This window comes from Andrographis paniculata, unplaced genomic scaffold (assembly GCF_009805555.1).
Source record: "Andrographis paniculata isolate CXL003 unplaced genomic scaffold, ASM980555v1 Contig32END, whole genome shotgun sequence".
NCBI classification, from domain to species: domain Eukaryota; kingdom Viridiplantae; phylum Streptophyta; class Magnoliopsida; order Lamiales; family Acanthaceae; genus Andrographis; species Andrographis paniculata.
In genome coordinates, this window is record NW_026137565.1 from 7,478,391 (window position 1) to 7,497,084 (window position 18,694).

At 37.1% G+C, this 18,694-nt stretch overlaps 4 protein-coding genes across 18 annotated transcripts; 2 read left to right on the forward strand and 2 right to left on the reverse strand.

Moving 5' to 3' along the window:
• Window positions 1–257: 257 nt before the first annotated feature.
• Window positions 258–2,454, reverse strand: LOC127247941 (protein GRAVITROPIC IN THE LIGHT 1-like). The gene has a single exon (XM_051270035.1). It carries the CDS (start codon window positions 2,040–2,042, stop codon window positions 663–665), a length of 1,380 nt encoding a protein of 459 aa, XP_051125992.1. The 5' UTR covers window positions 2,043–2,454; the 3' UTR covers window positions 258–662.
• A 2,635-nt stretch (window positions 2,455–5,089) lies between these two features.
• On the reverse strand, window positions 5,090–7,960 carry LOC127247874 (ER lumen protein-retaining receptor A-like). Its single transcript, XM_051269936.1, has 6 exons — window positions 7,718–7,960; window positions 6,568–6,830; window positions 5,983–6,098; window positions 5,742–5,815; window positions 5,596–5,659; window positions 5,090–5,509 (listed from the first exon to the last, which is right to left on the reverse strand). Exons 1-6 carry the CDS (start codon window positions 7,809–7,811, stop codon window positions 5,473–5,475), a joined length of 648 nt encoding a protein of 215 aa, XP_051125893.1. The 5' UTR covers window positions 7,812–7,960; the 3' UTR covers window positions 5,090–5,472.
• A 486-nt stretch (window positions 7,961–8,446) lies between these two features.
• LOC127247961 (uncharacterized) lies at window positions 8,447–12,867 on the forward strand. Of its 4 annotated transcripts, none has more exons than XM_051270071.1 (11): window positions 8,447–8,611; window positions 8,743–8,812; window positions 8,880–9,005; window positions 9,074–9,137; window positions 9,234–9,321; window positions 9,850–9,934; window positions 10,158–10,214; window positions 10,514–10,627; window positions 11,051–11,121; window positions 11,261–11,528; window positions 12,689–12,867. In XM_051270071.1, the coding sequence occupies exons 1-11, from the start codon at window positions 8,517–8,519 to the stop codon at window positions 12,740–12,742; spliced, it is 1,092 nt and encodes a 363-aa protein (XP_051126028.1). In that variant the 5' UTR covers window positions 8,447–8,516; the 3' UTR covers window positions 12,743–12,867. The 4 variants fall into 4 exon arrangements, with proteins under 4 accessions (XP_051126028.1, XP_051126025.1, XP_051126026.1 ...); XM_051270068.1 differs by lacking the exon at window positions 12,689–12,867 and adding an exon at window positions 12,551–12,679; XM_051270069.1 differs by lacking the exon at window positions 12,689–12,867 and adding an exon at window positions 12,551–12,679 and having other exon boundaries at window positions 8,889–9,005.
• Window positions 12,868–14,110: 1,243 nt separating this feature from the next.
• On the forward strand, window positions 14,111–18,608 carry LOC127247957 (protein STICHEL-like 3). Of its 12 annotated transcripts, XM_051270060.1 has the most exons (9): window positions 14,120–14,494; window positions 14,565–14,741; window positions 14,820–16,371; window positions 16,478–16,697; window positions 16,785–17,078; window positions 17,152–17,530; window positions 17,607–17,682; window positions 17,759–17,895; window positions 18,102–18,607. In XM_051270060.1, the coding sequence occupies exons 1-9, from the start codon at window positions 14,430–14,432 to the stop codon at window positions 18,136–18,138; spliced, it is 2,937 nt and encodes a 978-aa protein (XP_051126017.1). In that variant the 5' UTR covers window positions 14,120–14,429; the 3' UTR covers window positions 18,139–18,607. The 12 variants fall into 12 exon arrangements, with proteins under 12 accessions (XP_051126013.1, XP_051126012.1, XP_051126017.1 ...); XM_051270056.1 differs by having other exon boundaries at window positions 14,111–14,494; window positions 14,565–16,371; window positions 18,105–18,608; XM_051270055.1 differs by having other exon boundaries at window positions 14,114–14,494; window positions 14,565–16,371; window positions 17,155–17,530.
• The last annotated feature ends 86 nt before the right edge of the window (window positions 18,609–18,694 follow it).

Here is an 18,694-nt window from a genome sequence, read left to right on the forward strand (position 1 = left end):
TCATTATCTTACATAAATAAATAGTAATACGAGTCTATTACTGAGTTTATTACCCTTAAATTTAGATAAAAATAATTGTAATTATTATTAAGATGACGGAAAGGTCCATTAAGTATAATATTTGTAGGCCGATTCACTTTATGGGCCTTAAATGGGTCTCATTCTGGCCCAATCATTTTTCCAATTGAACTTGATTTAAGACTGATCAGTACACTATCATTTCGAAATACACAATGATAATAATAATAATAATAAGATGTGCATAAATATATTATTAGTATTATGATTATTATTTGGTACAAGTTGTAGAGAGCAATGTCTTTTCTTCCTATACATTAAAGAGAACAAAATAAAAATCTAAGAGCACCGGAAATAATAATATAAACGATCCTGTGCGGGCGGGTCCACCGTCCTCTTTGTCTGTACGCCATCATAGAGTACAATCGCCAAAGCGTAACGTCCCTACCATCTATCGGGCCGGACCTCACCGGACCGCCCCGCCGCCCACTTTTCCGATCACCAGTACCTTTCCAATTTCCAGCTTCATCGACATTCTCTCTCTCCCTCTGTGGTTCCCATTCATCCTTTAATGGCGTTCTACAGTTTCTGGACTCCTGATTGTGGCTGTTTCAGGCCGTGCGCGTGACATCGGAATGTTAATTTTAACTTTTCGACGGAGAATTGTGAGGGAAGAGATAGACCTGGCTCTGGAGCACCGTCTGCCCCACGATAAACCCTGGCACCACCGTGAACGCCACCCGGAGTCCACCGTCCGCGGCGGCGAACACGTCTTCCGCGACGCTTTCCATGTATACTTCAGAGAATTTGGACTGGTGCTTGACTTGAAATGTGGTGACCTTGTGGCTGAAGGAGAAGGCGAGGCAGTGGAGGAGCCAAACTCTCCTCCCTACTTCCGCGAACGTCTTGAATAAATCGGTTTCTGGATATTCCCCGGAGTTCACCATTTTTCTCTGGTTTAAATTCCCGGCGAACGAGAATTCCATCTTCGGGTGCACTAGCTGAAGATACTTTGATCTGAGGAACTTTCCGAACAGAGAATTTGGATCCGATTTGAGGAAATGAACGGCGCTGGCTGACCTCAATCTCTTGAATTGCTCGAAGAAGAAAACCCTACGGCGATGCATTTCACTCGGAGGCGGAGATTGATCCTTTTCCAGCAACGAGAACCCTGGATCGTTGAATCCGGCAAATATTTCTCTGCAAACGAACGATTCAAAAGCAAATGCTCTGTGATTTCTCTTGCTGAAGACGATGTCCGCCTGAATCGCATTCGCCGCCGCGTCGATATCCCAACTAGCGGCCTCCATTTCGCGAATCAAGAGCTTGACGAAGCTTCGGACAGATCTCAACGCGTAGTTCAAAACCAGGATGAAATCCTTGGGATTGAGGTCGGAGAATTTAACATTGTCGAGAATGGAGAAAGATCCGCTTGCGTTGAGCTTCTTCTCTAGGTTTTTGTTCTGGTTCACAATTTCCTGCACCTGTTGGTGAAGATTCCCAATTCTCGAATCCTTGTTCTCAATCTCGCCCCTCATTTTCTTCATGGTGATCTCGTACGTCTTCATCAGCGCCTGCTGTTCCTGAATCTCTGCAAGCATCAGCGTCACATGCGGCGGCGACGAATCGATCTGTCTCTTGAGGAAGCTGTACTTGAGCTCGGAAAGTGCCTTCAGTTCATCAACAACCGCTTGATCTGCAGATTGTATGGCCTCATTGTTGTAAGGGAACTGAGCAATTTGCAGCTCTGCATAAGCCGCCTTAACAGCGGAGATGGTGGCAAACAGCTTTGCAACAAAGGCCTCCATTGCTGCTCTGGTTTTGGACTCCTCTTTAGCTTCTTCAGCATCTTCTTTCTCAGCCTGTTGCGACTCACAGCATCTGAGTTTCTCCTGAGGGATCAGCAGACAAAATGCAGGGTTTGATGAACGGCTTCTTCCACCCCCTGATTTCAGGTGAATCACTTTCTGAAATGTCTTAGCTATTCTACTGCTACTGCTCTTGTTTGCCCTGCCTGAATCCATTACCGTAAACCTTGAATTTGATGATGGTGATGGTGATGATGAACTGAATTGTAGGAACAGGTGTGTGCGTGTGAAATGGAAGAAAACAAAGAAGTGGGCTTTTGACAAAAGAGAGGGGTTTCCACTCTCTACTGACTATGAAAGAGAAGAAGAAGAAGAAGAAGTAGCAGAAACCAAAAGAAAAGAAACGAAAAGCAGAGGTAATGGTTTGACAGTGTGATTTAAAGGCTAAAGATTTAGCAAGAATCTAAAGGGCGGGAAAAATATAGAGAAATAAACAAAAAAGAAATCACCAATATTCTGTTCATTTCTGTGCATGCGCAGGGATTATTATTAATTGTCATTATACCTATAGCAAATGCTCAACAGGCATGACAACTTTCAGGTGTATTTTATCATTGGGAGACCCTATTTTCTGTAGTATTATATTAGGAGGTGCTTCAAAGATGGATATTTAGTTGCCTTTGAAACTATGCCCCCCTGTTTCCATAATGACGTATTATTCTTTAAGAAATAAGCCCTTTTGTTTATTATGTGTAGTAAAACTGATTTGAGATTATTTTCTGTGTATCTTTAATATCTTGGCTGATGAGTTTGGGAAAATGACAGGTAAGGATGAAGAGGGAGTGGCAATAATTGGGAATTGATGTATGAATGTCAGTCAGTCAAGCTTCATACTCAAGGCCACAAAATCCACCAAAAAGAAATACTAAAGGAATCCATCCATGCATGTACCTGTCAAGTCTCTTTCTCCATTGCAAACTGGCAACAACTAATGCATATATATCCTTCAATTCACAACCATATGTGACATTAAATAAAAGCATTTCATTAAATTGCACAAAATAAAAATTTCTGTCCTTTCCTTGAAAACATATTTTGCAGAATATTGTGAGCTCCATGATTTGCTGCTCAGCTGCCTGCCAGCATAGAGTTGAAGGAAATAAAGTCGATGCCATAAATGTAGGTCCTTTGCTCAACTATTTTTCTTCTTCTCTCTCCCCAGTTATTCAATAACATTGTTGACATTAACACACCCTTTATGCAGTGTAGGAGTATAATATAGGGGTAGATAACCTGTTCCACTTTCATTGGTTTTTAAGCTTTACCCACACTTTGTTTAATATGTGGTTAAATTCTTATTGGCTGCTCTTCTTTTTACATTGCCTTTGAAGGGAATTAAAATAAACTTCAAGATTCATGATATATATTAAATATAGGGCCTGCATTTTGATGTATGTATGTATACTTTCCTTGGTACAATGTCCCATACAAGACATGGATCTTTGTCTGGCTGAAAAGGAAAACAATATATGAAATCAGTGAACTCTGCCACAACAGATCCAATGCAAAATTAGTATTTAAGTCTGTGCATGTATCTCCTCAGTGGGCTGTGTTTTGCAACTAAGAATTGGTGAAAGTGATGTGTGATTAGCCCCCAATATGTATATATTCATCCAGTCTTTGTCTCCTTTTTTTCTCCTTTGTGTCAGGGAAATGGTCCACAGTTCTTTTTTTCCAATGAGAAAGACACAAACAGGCAACAGCATTCTTGGGCAGGTTTCTAAAAAGTGCCTATTTTGGGAGGTTTGTATTTGTAACTTTTTCTTCTATCTATCCCACCTATGCATGGCAAATTCTTGTCCTGATCCTGTAATATTGTTGGCCCCACACCCTAATTAATTATAAAGTTCTTTCCCCTCTGATACTTTTATACTATATTTGAGTTTCCTTTGAATTGCTTCTTCACTTGGGATTTGTTTGAACTTTGCACTTTGTTGTCTGATCTATGACCTATTGTTAAGGTTCAAATTCCAAGAAGATAAAAAAATTTATATATAATATACAATGGTACTTGGAATAAAAAAAATTTATATATAATATACAATGGTACTTGGGGCATAAATATTTTTTCACTGTCTAGTTGGTTAAATCATTGTCCTAAAACTAGGACTAGTCCCATCCTCCATTTTTGGTGGTGTAGGCATCATTGCAAGAAATCAAACCACATCAATGTGTTGGTTAATTCAGATTGATGAAGAGGCAGTGTCCAAAAAGTTGAAGAATAATTAAGTTAGTGTGGCAGGGCAGGCATGGCCTATCAACCAATGAATACTTATCATTACTCCACATTATTTTTCCCTTTTGTATAAATTAAGACTGTTGTTTACTTCTGACAAATGAATAGCAAGAAACTGTGCAAACAAAGTGTTTGCATGTAGTAATTATGGTGTATGAAATGAAACTAATCCAAGTCAATGGGAGTGGGAGCCAAAGAAATTTATAGATAATATTATAATATATATGTAGGAGTGAGTGAGTGATTATAAGTGCTCATACTTAACGTGGGAATAAAGGCTTCCACCAACATTTGCAATGATAATAACCATAATATTAATAGAATTATTATTATAATAGTTGTAATAATCAGAATGTCGAGCTTCTGCTATACTATTTTGGACATGGGCTTGTTTTCACGTCAAGCAAAAAAAGTCTCCCATCTGCACTGAATCTTGTTACTGCAGTAAATGATTTACTACATGTGTGTCTTCTTGGTGTAGTGTGGTTGCTTTCATTCCAACATGCATACATGGGCCAAATTCTTGATTCAGAATCTGACAACTGAGAACATTCCAACTAATGAAACAAAGAATAATCTGTGCTGCTACTGCTTGTATTTATTGTATCTTCAAGTTGGCTATGGCTATGGCTGACTGAGGATTGTTGGTGTCTAATAATGGATTCCTCTCATCACTTCTTGATCATGTTTTGGCTGCATAAAAGGACTGACATACATATATATATATATATATATATGTCTCCAATGTATTTTATTAGTAAAACTGCTAGGAAATGTGTAAAAGGAAACAAGAGTAGAATCAAATTCCTTAAGGGATATGAGAGGTAAAAAAGATCACCATGTTAACTTCAATGAGCTTGTTAATTCTCCAATTCAAGTTGAAACAAAATTAAGTTTAACAAGTTATAAAAAAAAAGGTTTAACAAGCCTTCGATTCCTGCATCGCTTCCTTCAAGATTTAGGACAATCAGTAGCCTGCTTCAACATGTTTCAAGAGTGCATGCCATCGCACAGGCTGGATGAAAAAGGAAAGCATACACTACAAAGTGCAGTAGAAAAGATTGTTTATCAACAGAATCCAAAATTTCTCTGAGAAAACAGAGGAGATATACAAAAGAATGTCTTTTGCCCTGATTAGAAGAATGTCTGTTCATTTTAACGGTCTCTACTGTAAGTTTAGAGTTGTTCGAAAACCTGTGCTTGAAACATGAGCTACCATGGCCTTTGTTTCTGTGTCAGAAGAGAAGGTTAAAGCAGAGGCCACCATATTAACTCAAATCAAAATCTTTCAATTGGTTATGTTCATAAGCATACAAGCCAAGACTCCTCAATTTTCGCCGTTCTTATATCTCATGTGGGTAGCTTTAGTTTCTCATTATTTTTCCAGCTGCAGTAACATAGAGTCGAATGTTGAATGATGGAAAAAAATAATGTAATAGAATGGGTGCCATTGTATGATCTCAGGGTTAGTACCTGATAAAGTAGTAGTAGAAGAAATCTGCATAAAGAGCTGTTTGGACTAGTCCACCTACAAAGGCTGAGGAACAAAAAATAAGCAAGATTAGACCTTATTAAGGAAGCAAAATTGAACTTGGAAACCAACTTCTTAATTGATTTACCTATCCATCTACTGATATACATCCCTGTGAAATAGTAATACAGCCAGTTCAAGATGTAGAACAATCGATAGGCTCTGCATCCAAACGATGGATGGATCAACTTTCAAAACTTTAGTAGAAATTTACGAGAAGATTCCAAAGTTAAAAAGGCAAGCATAGTGGAAGAGCTAGCAATAAGGTTTTGCTTGCAATGTGTTTGCCTTATGCAGACACACATCAGTCAGTTAAAAAGGAAAAATACCCGAGAAATAATATGTATTGTCCAGTTAGATTGTCCACATTTCCACTTCTTTGCAAAAGAACCAACTGTGGTAGAATTGTGACTGTCTCCAAGTATATAGAAAATGCCCAAACTATCTGCATTTGCCAAATTAAGCAGTTACTAACGCACAAGAGAAGATTGTGTTTGTGCTCAAAGAAAGCAGTATATATAAAATATCTTAACTTCGACAAATTCTTTTGCAGTGTTCTTTAAGTTCAACAATTGCAAGGACTATGAGATGAATAGGATATCAAATAATGTGCAAGATCTTGCTCAGCAATCCAACAAGAAAATATTGTTACCAAGCACAGGCAAAAAGTCTAGTCCTGAAAGTGATGCAGGGCTGAGCATAGGATATCAAATTTCGAATAACAGAACTTGTGAAGTTATATATCATAATTAGAGCAAGGATGATACTAAAGAAACATGGAGCTCAAAGCTAATTAAGCAAAAAACTGCAATCCCCTAATATTAGCAGGCATCCAACACTCATCGAGCTCACAACCACATTCATTCAATTCAAAGGCTATAGAAGGGAAATCGAATCAAATATTTCAAACTGACCTCCTGAAATGAGAACATCTCGTGAACAAGAAGAGCCAACAAAAAGCTAACTCCCACTAGAATATAATGCCTAAAAGTGTCGAGATTACGGTCATAGGATTGCCTCACAACTTGGTGATATTTCATGCACCATACAATTGCCAAAGAGCTCCCAATGAACACTAGTTTCATCACAACGTTGTAAACTGAAATAAAGTAGGGAAATGCAAGGTATCGAGCCAGGAATACAATCACATACAACTCTTGAGTCTTCAAGGAAATCCCTGAACAAATGGATAATTGTTAGTGCAAAACCTCAATAATCTGAATTCTTCAGTGAAGAAATAAGAGCATTGCAAACCATTAAAAACTTTCAGTCCACCACCAAAGGGCAATATCACTACATTTTGTTTCAAATAGAAAACACGGGGTGAAGCATGCAAGATAATGTTGGATGATACTCCCAATTAAACAATATCAAATTAAAGTGGCAATGTCTCAGATATGTGAATGCTAACAGAATAACGCACATCATGTATATATAATTCGAATTTAATCCCTGTAAGTGTTTACAGAAAGAAAGGGCTGCGGCAGAAAATGTTTTGGGTATGGGATGAAGAATGGTCGAAATCATACCAAAAAAAATATATAGATGGGGCTGTTCAATCAGACATAGAGATAAAAGTAGAAGAACCAGTCACATATGAACAAACTGGAATAGAATACATAATACAACTCAAAACTCACGAATCTTCAACCATAATCTGGCAGCGTGAATCGCAGTGTAAAAGGACAAATGAGTTGTTCATATCAGCTCAAATCACTCAAAATTTCCAAAGTAAAGGCACAGCTTCAACGTAAACATTCCAAACTTGCATAGATTGAAAATTAAAATCCAAATCCGTATGGAAGAAAAAAAAAAAAAAAAAAAAAACTTAATCAGCAACTGCATGTCCATTCTTCCATCCAAAAAATCAAACCCTAACCCGTGCCATCTGAGATTCCCGCACAACATTAACAACACAAGAACACCGAATTCCCGACTGGATGGATAAAAGTCCGCGTCGTTCAGTTCATAAAACAGTACTCACAAGTAACCTGAAATTAATTATATCCATGCAAATGACCAACAGCAACTAATAGCACCACAACGAAGCGAATTTTGACTAACCGGAGCAGGATTTGGTGGCGTAGATTTTGAGAAGAAGTACCACAACACTTATCAAATGCATCATATCGCCTACATATCTTAAAACATTATTCATCCTCCGCCGAATCAGATTTCTCCCTTGCGCTTAGTGGACGATGGATGATCCTTCCAACTCCAACGACGACGACGTAGATACGTACATACATACATAATTACACACATATAATGCCACTCTTCACTACTGCAATATAATTCCTATGCTTACCGCAGATTCTATTTATTTTTAAACAAAATACAGTAAACATTTAAATAAATATAAATCAATTTACCAGCACATTCAAAATCTTTTTTTTATTAAATAGTAATTTTTTTATTTTGTATAAAATTGATTTATATTAATAATAAATAAAAAAATATTTTTTATTTATTTATATTGTATAAAATTTCGGTTAACAAACACATATACATTTTAAAAAAAATTAATTTATTGTAAACACTTATTATTTTTTATGTTATTTATAAAAAAATTTGTATTTAACATAATTGTTTTTTTAAAAAAATTATTTCATAAATCAAACACATTTTTATTTTTTTAAAAAGTACAAAATAATATTTAATATATATTTTATTTAAATATAAATTTTAAAATATTTAAATTAATATTTTAATAATATATTAATTTTATTTTAAAATTATTAACAATATTATAAACATAAATAAAATAATTAAGTCATACGGTAGTATTCTTTTTCAATTAATTAATCCGACAATAAACATATAGCTATATACCGTGGCGGAAGTCGACTTGCCGGTGGTGGCTATGGCGGCCGGAGAAGATTCGGACCCTTCGTGCTTGTTCATGGTGTCTGCGTTTCTCGCAATGGAACCTCCCGACGTGGTACTCTCCTTCGCCAGGTACTCATTCAAAACCTAACCCCAAAACCCTGCGGAAGAATAGGGAGCTCGAACTTTCGTGGTTTTTTTTTTGGAGTTCATTTGCTAGTTTGATTTAATCGACTTCGGATTTGAACTTTCCGGAAGAATAGGGAGCTTTGTGGAGGCTGTATCACGGAGAGCGTTCAGAGCTTCATTTGGCGGCGGTGTATTAGCAAAGCTGTAAGTTATGTCGCGTTTGTGCTTCAGAAAACAGGATAGAGTAAATATGAGAAAGCATTCTTTTCAGGATTTGAAGTGGCAGGGGGATTATATGAGAAGATTTCTCAAGAAATTGATCGGTGACATCGAATCAAGCGGCGGTGTTGTTTTGGATGAACTGTACGAGCAGTACACCTCAATGATTTCTCTACAGGTATACGCAGAGTACTCACACGAACTTTGCCTGTATGGTTATTCACAAGAAAATTTATTGTGGGTTAGGATGGTAGCACTAATAGCGGGAACTTGTGGATTTTGAAAACGATCTCCTTTCTGTTCCCTGATGGTAAGATATTTACTTAAAATGCTGCATTTTTTTTCTAACCTGTTGATGATTTAGAACATAGGCAGTGAATTCTCCATTATTTTGGTTCGTGTGCAGAGTCCGCTGGAATATCAAGCTGTCTGACTTCAAAGCAATTTGAGGTTCGACTCCGGTGTTCTACCAACATGCTTGAAGGAGATACTGGGTAGCTAGTACACACTAAAGCCCTTTCCCCTGTTGCATTTTAAGATAATCATGAGTTTAAGCTACGTATAGCATCAGATACATGTAATCCTTTCATTATGTCTTGCTGTCCGAAATCCGAATCATTAAATTTTCTTGCACTACGAAATTAGACACATAGTAAGTCAGGAAATGGATTATGACTCAAGTGTTTCCTTGGCGTACTCAAGTTTTAATAACGTCTTCGCTGGCATTGCTTTATTGTTTTTGAGTGGATTCTTTATATGTGAACTTGCTTTCACTGATTCATCGATTATCATCTCATTTAATGGATATTGTCTCTTTCTTCTCTTGTCATAATTCAACTTCTGATCAGAGCCGTTATAGCCTTCATAATTTGGCTGATATTTGCAGTTTGTCTATAGTACTGACTCATTCCAATGTGGCTAGGTTGCTTCTGTAATATTGATTTCTTGCGCTCCAAATCAAAATTTTCCTTTTGACCTCGTTCTTTCCTCTATTTTGTCTCTACATCTATTTGTTTATATAGGTGCTCCATTTGGCCGTCAAGCCTTTTCCTGTCAGAATTTATATTGTCGCACCCAGAAATCTTTGCAAATAAGTGCTGCTTTGAGGTGAGAATACTATGCTATTTTCTTTTTATATATATCTGGTTCAGATGAAGATTTCAGAATTCCAATGGCACATACCACTATATGTTGTTCGACGACCAAAGTTTCTATCTTAATTTTTTCGGTAATATTTGTTTACGGGTTCACTGTCTGTCTTCTGAAGGGTCAATATGTTTGTTTCTAAATTCATACTACCAGTCCAATTTTGATTTGCTTGTGCCAACAGGTTGGTTCAGGAGCCGGATTGATCGGCATTTGTCTCTCCTATGTGAAAGCATCTAAGGTAAGAATATATAGAGTCTAATGCACCGGGCACCCTCATTTGAAAAGAAAATGCCACCAAAACAACCCCTTCAAAATGTATTTTCTGTAGTATTATATAAATTATATGCTTTTATGACATAAAAAATATCCTTTTACAGATGAATATTGTGTAGATGCTTCTAAGTAGACATTCTTAGTGTAATAGTATATGATTTCTTGGCATGCCATGAAAAGGCTGTCTTGTGCTGAAAAGAACATGGGCATTGTTTTTGCAACTATTTTTCATTTGATCCTCTAAAAAAGTTTGTCATGATACAGATTTTACTAAGTGATGGCGATTTCTCTACTTTAGCAAACATGAAGTTCAACTTGGAATTGAACGACCTGAGTACGGGAGACAACACATCAGACAACCTTGTACAACACAAAAAGGTTAGTCAGACTGATATTTGTAACCAGACAACAATGATTTCTTGCTTCTTATTCTAGTTTAAAAGCTTCAATTGCTAATAATCCGACAGCTATTCACTATTGCTAGCTAAACATTGTTCCTGATGGCTTGTACTGTGTGTATCCTACAATAGAGTCAATACACTGGATTAGATGATTTATATTAACAGAGCCCTAATTTGTGTTTCCACTTCTGAAATTTGGAGAAATTGTTGGATGTTATGGATTATGCCTATCCTTTCTTTTCAATTCCCAGCAAACAAAGAATAATGTAATTTATTCAGCTAACACATGTGTATAGCATAGCAATATACTCGTTTAGCTTACCCTTTCCCTTAAAATGTGAGGCATTTCATCGTTTCTAATCCAAACAAAAATCACCTATGGCTGACTAACTTCCAACAGGTGCATTGTATTTGTTTGCCATGGGAATCCGCAACAGATGAAGAACTACTCGGTTTATCTCCAGACATAATGTAAGTCACTACATTCGCAAATGCCAAAACCATGTCTTTACAATTTTTACCTTCACCCTTGGTGATGATGACTTTGATCTGTTTTCTAAAATGCATTACAGCCTGATTTATTGAACTCTCGCCTGGTGTTGTTCCACAGTTTAGGCGCTGATATTATCTACGATCCATCATGCCTTCCGCATCTAATAAGAATCCTGGCTGTTCTTCTCAAGCACAAATCCATTAACAGCCACACTCATGTATCAGATGCTTTGCCAGCCGACACACTTGTATGCGCCAATGGCACCGGAGGTGGCCCCGTTGCATATTTCGCTTCTGTGATCCGCAACGAGGACACTTTCAACTACTTTCTTGCACTTGCTGAAGAGTCTAATCTCAGAGTCACAGATCTCACTGGAAATGTGCAAGTATGTAATTTTCTTCCTTACTTGCAATCATACCACCGTTCAGACGTGCATTTAATCAGTCTTTATGCTTTGTAAAAATAGACTCTTTTTTATTATGGTAGCAATTTGTTGTATTTCTTGGTGGAATGGGAAATATTTCATTCTGATAACTAACTTTAACTGTCTGTATGATGATTCTTGTTTTTATTATTCTTTTTACAGATGTTTTATTTGATACGTGATTCATTATCAATATATAGAATTTGCTCATTCTAATTTTGTACATGCAAATGATGATTGATGTGGAAAATATTGTATATTTTCTCTTTTATTATGTACTTTATTGAAAAAATAAAATAAAATGAATCGGCGGCTATTCAATAGAGAAAGACGGTACATATACTCTCCTATTTGCATCTGCTCTGACTAATAAATAAAAACCTACTAATCCACTTTTTAGCGGATTTCTCTGCGAAAATCGGAAAAGTGAAAATTCGATTCTATGTACTCTCACTCACGCACTAAGAGTCTGGAGTGGATCGCATGAGAAAGCTGGTGATACTATTTCACTTGCGTTCGCGGCGATTTCGATTTATTTAAATTATTGTCTCTGTGATTGGCAATTGTTGGGACTTTTTGCAGATAAATTTTGTAGATAAATATATTGATTATGCTATTAGGTCATGCCGAAATTTTGAGAGAATCCAGTGTATTTTTTTTATATTTAATTTTTATGATTTAATTTCTTTTTATGTGCTAATTATTTTTACTATTATTTAGTTTTTATGATATTTATATTATTCAAATCTTATAAAATTATCATATTTAGATTATTATTATTAAAATAATTTATCAAATTAAAAATATAGTTAAAAAATACAATAATGATTTTTTCATTCAATTTATTATTTTTTAGTGATTGATTTATTTTACAATAATGATTTTTTTTTTTTTTTTTTGTCTGCAATTCTATTTTATATTTCCATGAAAAAAATGCACCCCAAGAGTAAATGCTTTTAACTTGCCATTCCAATTCAAATAAGGATGCAAGTAAACAGGATCATTTGATTTCTGTGGAAAACAAAGGGGTCGACCTGGTGAATTGTAGAATTGAGAGACATATACTTTTTCTTCTTGGTGATTGAGTGATCACATCCTGGATTCACTTTAATGGAATTCAGAAAGTTCAAAGAAGATTAGGAAACCAGAGCTATGGAAGCATTCAGAACCAATAACAAGTGCACAGCTCCACACTATGGTGGTAGGAAAGGTATGTTATGGATGTGTACTTTCTAATTTTGAAAAATACATGCTTTGAACAGAGGGCAGATAAAAAAAACAGGCCCATGAATTTAATCTGCATGAGGCTCTCCTACACTATTCCATTCTGGTACATAATTTTTATTCTTAACACATAACTATCAGTTTCTGATAGGCTTTTGTTGTCATTTTTCGTTTTCATCTGTTTCCATTGACCTTACCCAATAGTCCAAAGAAGATGAGGTATTAAGTTGGCCGTTTGGGTGTATGTGAAATTTAGCAGTAGTGAATGTCTGATCTTGATTGTAACAAGACATCTTTGGAAAGATGATGAAGCATATTTGTCACTGTCATGAAAGTAACAAGACAACCTACCAAGTTTTATGTGGTATTATGTTGAGGTTTATGCAAAAAATTTCTGTGGTGAATTTCTAATCTTGATTGTGCTGGAAGACTGCAAAATCTATAACATGTAGATTGCCTCCTTAGTGTAAAAATAAATTCCGAATTAACTTTGTAGCAGCACTCAAATCTAGGCATTTAAAATACATAGCAATTGGCCAATACCACTATGTCAAAATAAACTCTTGCCAAAATCTTAGATTGAATTATACTGATGCAGAATCATTTCCTATTTTCTCATGATGTCGTTTTATCTGATCTGAAGTTCACTTTCAGTGCTAAACCTGTATACTATAATGAATGCAGGCTGTGAGAATAAATTTATGGAGTTCTTTTTCCTATCCGTTAAAATTTTGCATCTTGTCATGCTTTGCATATAGCCATTCAATGCAGTGACAAGCACATGTTCTAAGCATCAAGACATGATGGTTTATACATGTCTACTTTATATGTTTCATAGGTTCATGAACATGACTTGCTTTAGGTGCTTGGCTCTTAGTTAGTCTTAGGAGAATAACGATTTGAAGTGTCTATTTCACAACAGCCAGTGCACACACATGGACCTGGCCCACACTCATGGGCACTCACTATCTGATCAAATGGAATGTATTTGCCAACTGATTATTGACATGAAATCCTCAGGTTTGATCGGACATGCCCTTTATTTTGCTCCTTATCAGGTTTACTTTCCATTTCTAAATCAATAAATGTAAAAAGTTTTGCCCATAGCTTTCTTAGAATATTCTCAGAAGAGCTGCAGTGTGGATTTAGTGGAGGTATTGTACACCATCCATGAACCATGATGTAAGAAAATACTGTGCATTTTACCAGTTGGTTTTAATAGATGATTCGACCAGAATCTAGTAACTACCATGCTATTTACAGTTATTTTCGAGTAATAATAAACACCTGTACAGGTAGAACCCTATCAAATGTCTGTCCCACAACGGGAATTTCGCATCAGATTTGGGTCCACAAAAAGTTTCAAAGTAAATAAGATAATGTAGGAAAAAGACGAACTTGTAGTTTACCTTAGTAAATTTACTGACCTATCGTTGTTACTCTATACTGTCTTGTTCCATTGCTATCTTCCAGCCTCTCGTTTTCTTTCCTCTGCATTAACTGTAGATGCTGTTTCCTCTTTCTATCTATTCTAGTTTACTCCTTTTGCGACATTCCCAAATTCCTTGTGAGAACACTACTACCTAGTCCTGTTATCACTCAATTCTTAATGGAGTAGCTTGGAGAAAGGGATATTACATGCGCAGAGAAATCAGACCTTCTGATGGCACCAGGTCTTTGATTTCATATAAATCCATTTCCAGGTTCTTCTTACTACATTTCTAGCTTCTGTTTTCTTGAAACAGCATAACCTGTATGCTACTTGTTGAGCAGAATTATTGGCCAATTCTGGCTCTATGTTGTGAACATGAAGACAGGTTTTGGTTACAGGATGCCGAGGGATGCTTATTGTAATAATGGAAGGGATCATTTAAGGAACCACATTCACATGACTAATTGCATTCACTTAAGATACCACATGCATAAGCATGGTGGCATATTGTCTGAAAGGTCTCTAATGAAGGATCCTAATGGTGGTTCTCCACACTCATGGTATTCTCCTGGTGCTGACCATATGCTTCTTACCAGAGCAGCAGAGGATGCATTGGTCAATGGAACATGCAAGGAGTGTCCGAGATTGTCGAAGAGGTCCTCTAGAGTTGAAGGTTTATTGGTATCGAAAGCAGAAAAGGCTGGGAGTTGCAACAGCACCAAGAATGGCATTCATGGCAATAGAAGAGTCAAGAGAGGAGAATCCAGCAGATGGTTTCATGACAACAATGTACTTTGCTGTGACGACAACCATCCGCAAGGTGGAATCCGTTTGAGGAATTTCATTGTTTCGGGACACTCTGAGTCGAGAAACAAGGATATGACCATTAAGGCTAACTCTAACCAGGTAAAAGAAATCACCTCCAAGCACAATAGTGTTGCATTGTCTTGTAACTGTGGAAGGAGATCCCAAGTTAAAAAGATTGCTGGAGAGGCAGAATTCACAAAGAGTCGGCGTCGTGGAAATGATTTCGATAAAAGGCGCAAGTTTCAGGGTACAAGAATACATTGCTCAACTACAGCTTCCTTACATGCTGAATCTCAAAATGATATGTCAGTGGCACACAGCAATCAGAATATCACTGGTGTCCGAGATAAAGGCTATGGCAGTCCATCGAAGAGCTCAAGGATTCGTCATAGGGGAAAGAACCGGTCTGAACACCAATTAAAGATTGGAGGTTCTATAGTTGGAGGAAGGGCTTTCTCTGACATCTCCGAGCAGTCAAGTTCATATACTATATCTGATTTTGAAGCATTGCCCCTACTGTTTGATGCTTCTGGATCACTGGGAAGTATCAACCACAATGCTCGGGTTCATAATTGTGAATTAGGCATTTCTGCTGATGAGCAACACAAACTTCGGAGGCAGCTGACTTATAGACATCAAAATATAACTCAGAAATACATGCCAAGAACATTTGGAGACCTGGTGGGGCAGAATTTGGTAGTACAGGCTCTTTCTAATGTCATTGCCAAAAAGAAAATAGGATTTCTCTATGTCTTCTATGGACCTCATGGAACTGGAAAAACAACATGTGCGCGAATATTTGCAAGAGCATTGAATTGTCAGTCTCCGGGGAGCCACAAACCTTGCGGATTGTGTGATCCTTGCATGGAAAATGAAACAGGGAAGAGCAGAAACGTAGTGGAAATAAGCCCAATTCGTAATCTTGACTTTGGTGTCATGAAACCTTTTGGTAGCACATTCGATTCATGGCATCATTCTTATTATACAGTGTTCATATTAGATGACTGTGATGCTTTATCCACTGATTATTGGAGTGCCGTACTAAAGGCCATTGATCAAGCACCCCGGAAGGTTGTTTTTATTCTTGTTTGTACGAGTATCGACGTCCTGCCTCATGTCCTAATATCCAAGTGCCAAAAATTCTATTTCCCAAAGCTAAAAGATGCAGATATAATACATACACTTGAGGGCATAGCAGCCAACGAAGATTTGGAGATCGATAAAGATGCTCTGAAGCTTATAGCATTGAGATCTGATGGATCTCTGAGGGATGCTGAGATGACTTTGGAACAATTGAGTTTGCTCGGACAGAGAGTTTCCTTGTGCCTGGTGCAGGAACTGGTATGCACCACTTCCATCTGGCCATTTTAACCTCACACATATACACATACATATATATATGTATATACATATATATATGGATTAAGATTCTTTGATTGCGTCACAGGTTGGGCTTATATCAGATGAGAAATTGGTGGATCTACTCGACTTAGCATTAACTGCAGACACTGTGAACACCGTGAAGAATCTTAGAGACATAATGGAATCTGGAGTCGAGCCATTAGCTTTAATGTCGCAGCTTGCTACTGTTATAACTGATATTCTAGCAGGAAGCTATGATATGATGACAGAAAGGCAAGGCAGGAAGTTTTTCCGGCAGCAAACGTGTGAGTTGTTTTTGTGTTATTATTGTATGTTTTTTCCGGCATTTGGATTTGGACTTTGTTTTTCATTACCAATTTATGGTGTTAAAGTAGTGTCCAAAGAAGACATGGAAAAGTTGCGGCAAGCGCTGAAGACACTCAGTGAAGCAGAAAAACAGCTGAGGCTGTCGAACGACAAGCTCATCTGGCTCACAGCTGCATTGCTGCAGCTGGCTTCTGATCAGCCTTCCATGCTACCAAGTTCCTCAACCGATTCAGGTTTGATTCATCGTAAGAACAAATTAGAAGATATTTGGCTGGAAGTGCTTGAAAAGATCCCGGCAACCAGCATAAAAGAGTTTATGCATCAGGAAGGGAAGCTGATCAAAATCAGTGGCGATGGAGGTATCATTGTGGCTCTGAATTTGTTTTAATTATCTATGTTGATGTCATTCATGAGATATCACTTCTCTTCCAGCAGCTCCAACCGTGCATTTGCTGTTTAATTCGCCATCGACGAAATCCAAGGCCGAGAAGTACAGATCACACATCCTACAAGCATTTGCTTCGGTTCTCAGATCCTCTGTGACTGTTAACATGGAATGTGAATCAATAAAAAGCGAGACCGTGCCAGGGGAAGGACCAATTCCATTACCACTGCCACCGCCATTGGAAACTGATGATCAAAGAAAAATCAAAGGCGAAGGAGGCAGCAACCCAAGCCTCAGCCTTGTAGGAACTAAGGTATCCTTAGCTCATATAATCCTGCAGCATACAGAGCAAGGATGTTCAAAACACAGCGGATGGCTGAAGCAAAAAGCACTCTCCATTGCTCAGAAAATGGAGCACCAAAATCTGTATGCATATATATCTATCCATACTTGTACTTACATACAAATCTATATATGTTTGTTCTTAAATATAATTGTGCAGCAGGAAGCTAGAGTCAAGATCAAGGAGATTGGATTGCTGGAAACCTGGAATGCTGGTGTCCAGTCGTAATCGTAAGGTTAGAATGAATGATGAGAGTTTAATGAATTGTGATTGCGATGATCGATTAATGTTGGTTGTTGTTTTGATGGCAGATTTTGAGGCTGAAAATTAGAAGGAGGCCACAAATGTTGCTGAAATGTGCCTCATCCTGTTATGGCTATGGCTATGGCTATGGCTTTGGGAGGTGTCCCACTCCAACTGTCATGTCTCCAGACTCTGCTCGCCAAAGGTAACTATAAAATAAGTATATGAAAAAGTAAAATAGGGATTTAATCGAATAATAAAATTGTGGATAGTTATATATATATATTATTATTATAAATGGTCTAGAATTAGTGACATTAATTAATTGCTTACTGTTGCTTATCTGATTATGGAATATGGACCAAATCAAATCAATTCAATTCAACTCCAAATGCTATTGGTTAATCACAGCAGTCACAGTCACAGTCAGAGTCAGAGTAAGAGATGAAGGGAAGGCGAGGATGCTTTGACTAAGCAGATGCCACTTGTCGAACACGACGTCGTTTGCCGTGTCATTTCAAATATGGTTAGTCTCCTCCTATCCTATCCTATCCTATCCTACCTATTCCCTATTTTGTTTAATCTTAATTGATTGTGTCATGCCAAGTCAAGCCAGGCATGTTTTGTTTTGAATCTTATTAAATATATATATATATATATATGTGTATAAATTAATATTTTTTAGAAATAATTAATAACTTTGAATGTAGTCCAATAATAGTGAACACACCGTTTGTATCGAAGATCAAAACGAGTGGTGGTAAACGAAGAGATAAAAAACGCATGGGCCATGGCTAAAAGCAGTGTCAGTGGGGTACACTTTGTTTTGCTTTTTTTTACTGCCGAAAATGAAGAAAACATACACTGAAAATCATAATGGTCAACTTTCATTAACGAAGCTACAGAACTCCTTCCTCTTCAAGTCCTTAAATTTCCTTCTCCTTCTCCATGTAGTAATAATTTCATAAGGACCGACAGTAATAACCCATTTATTAACACTGAAC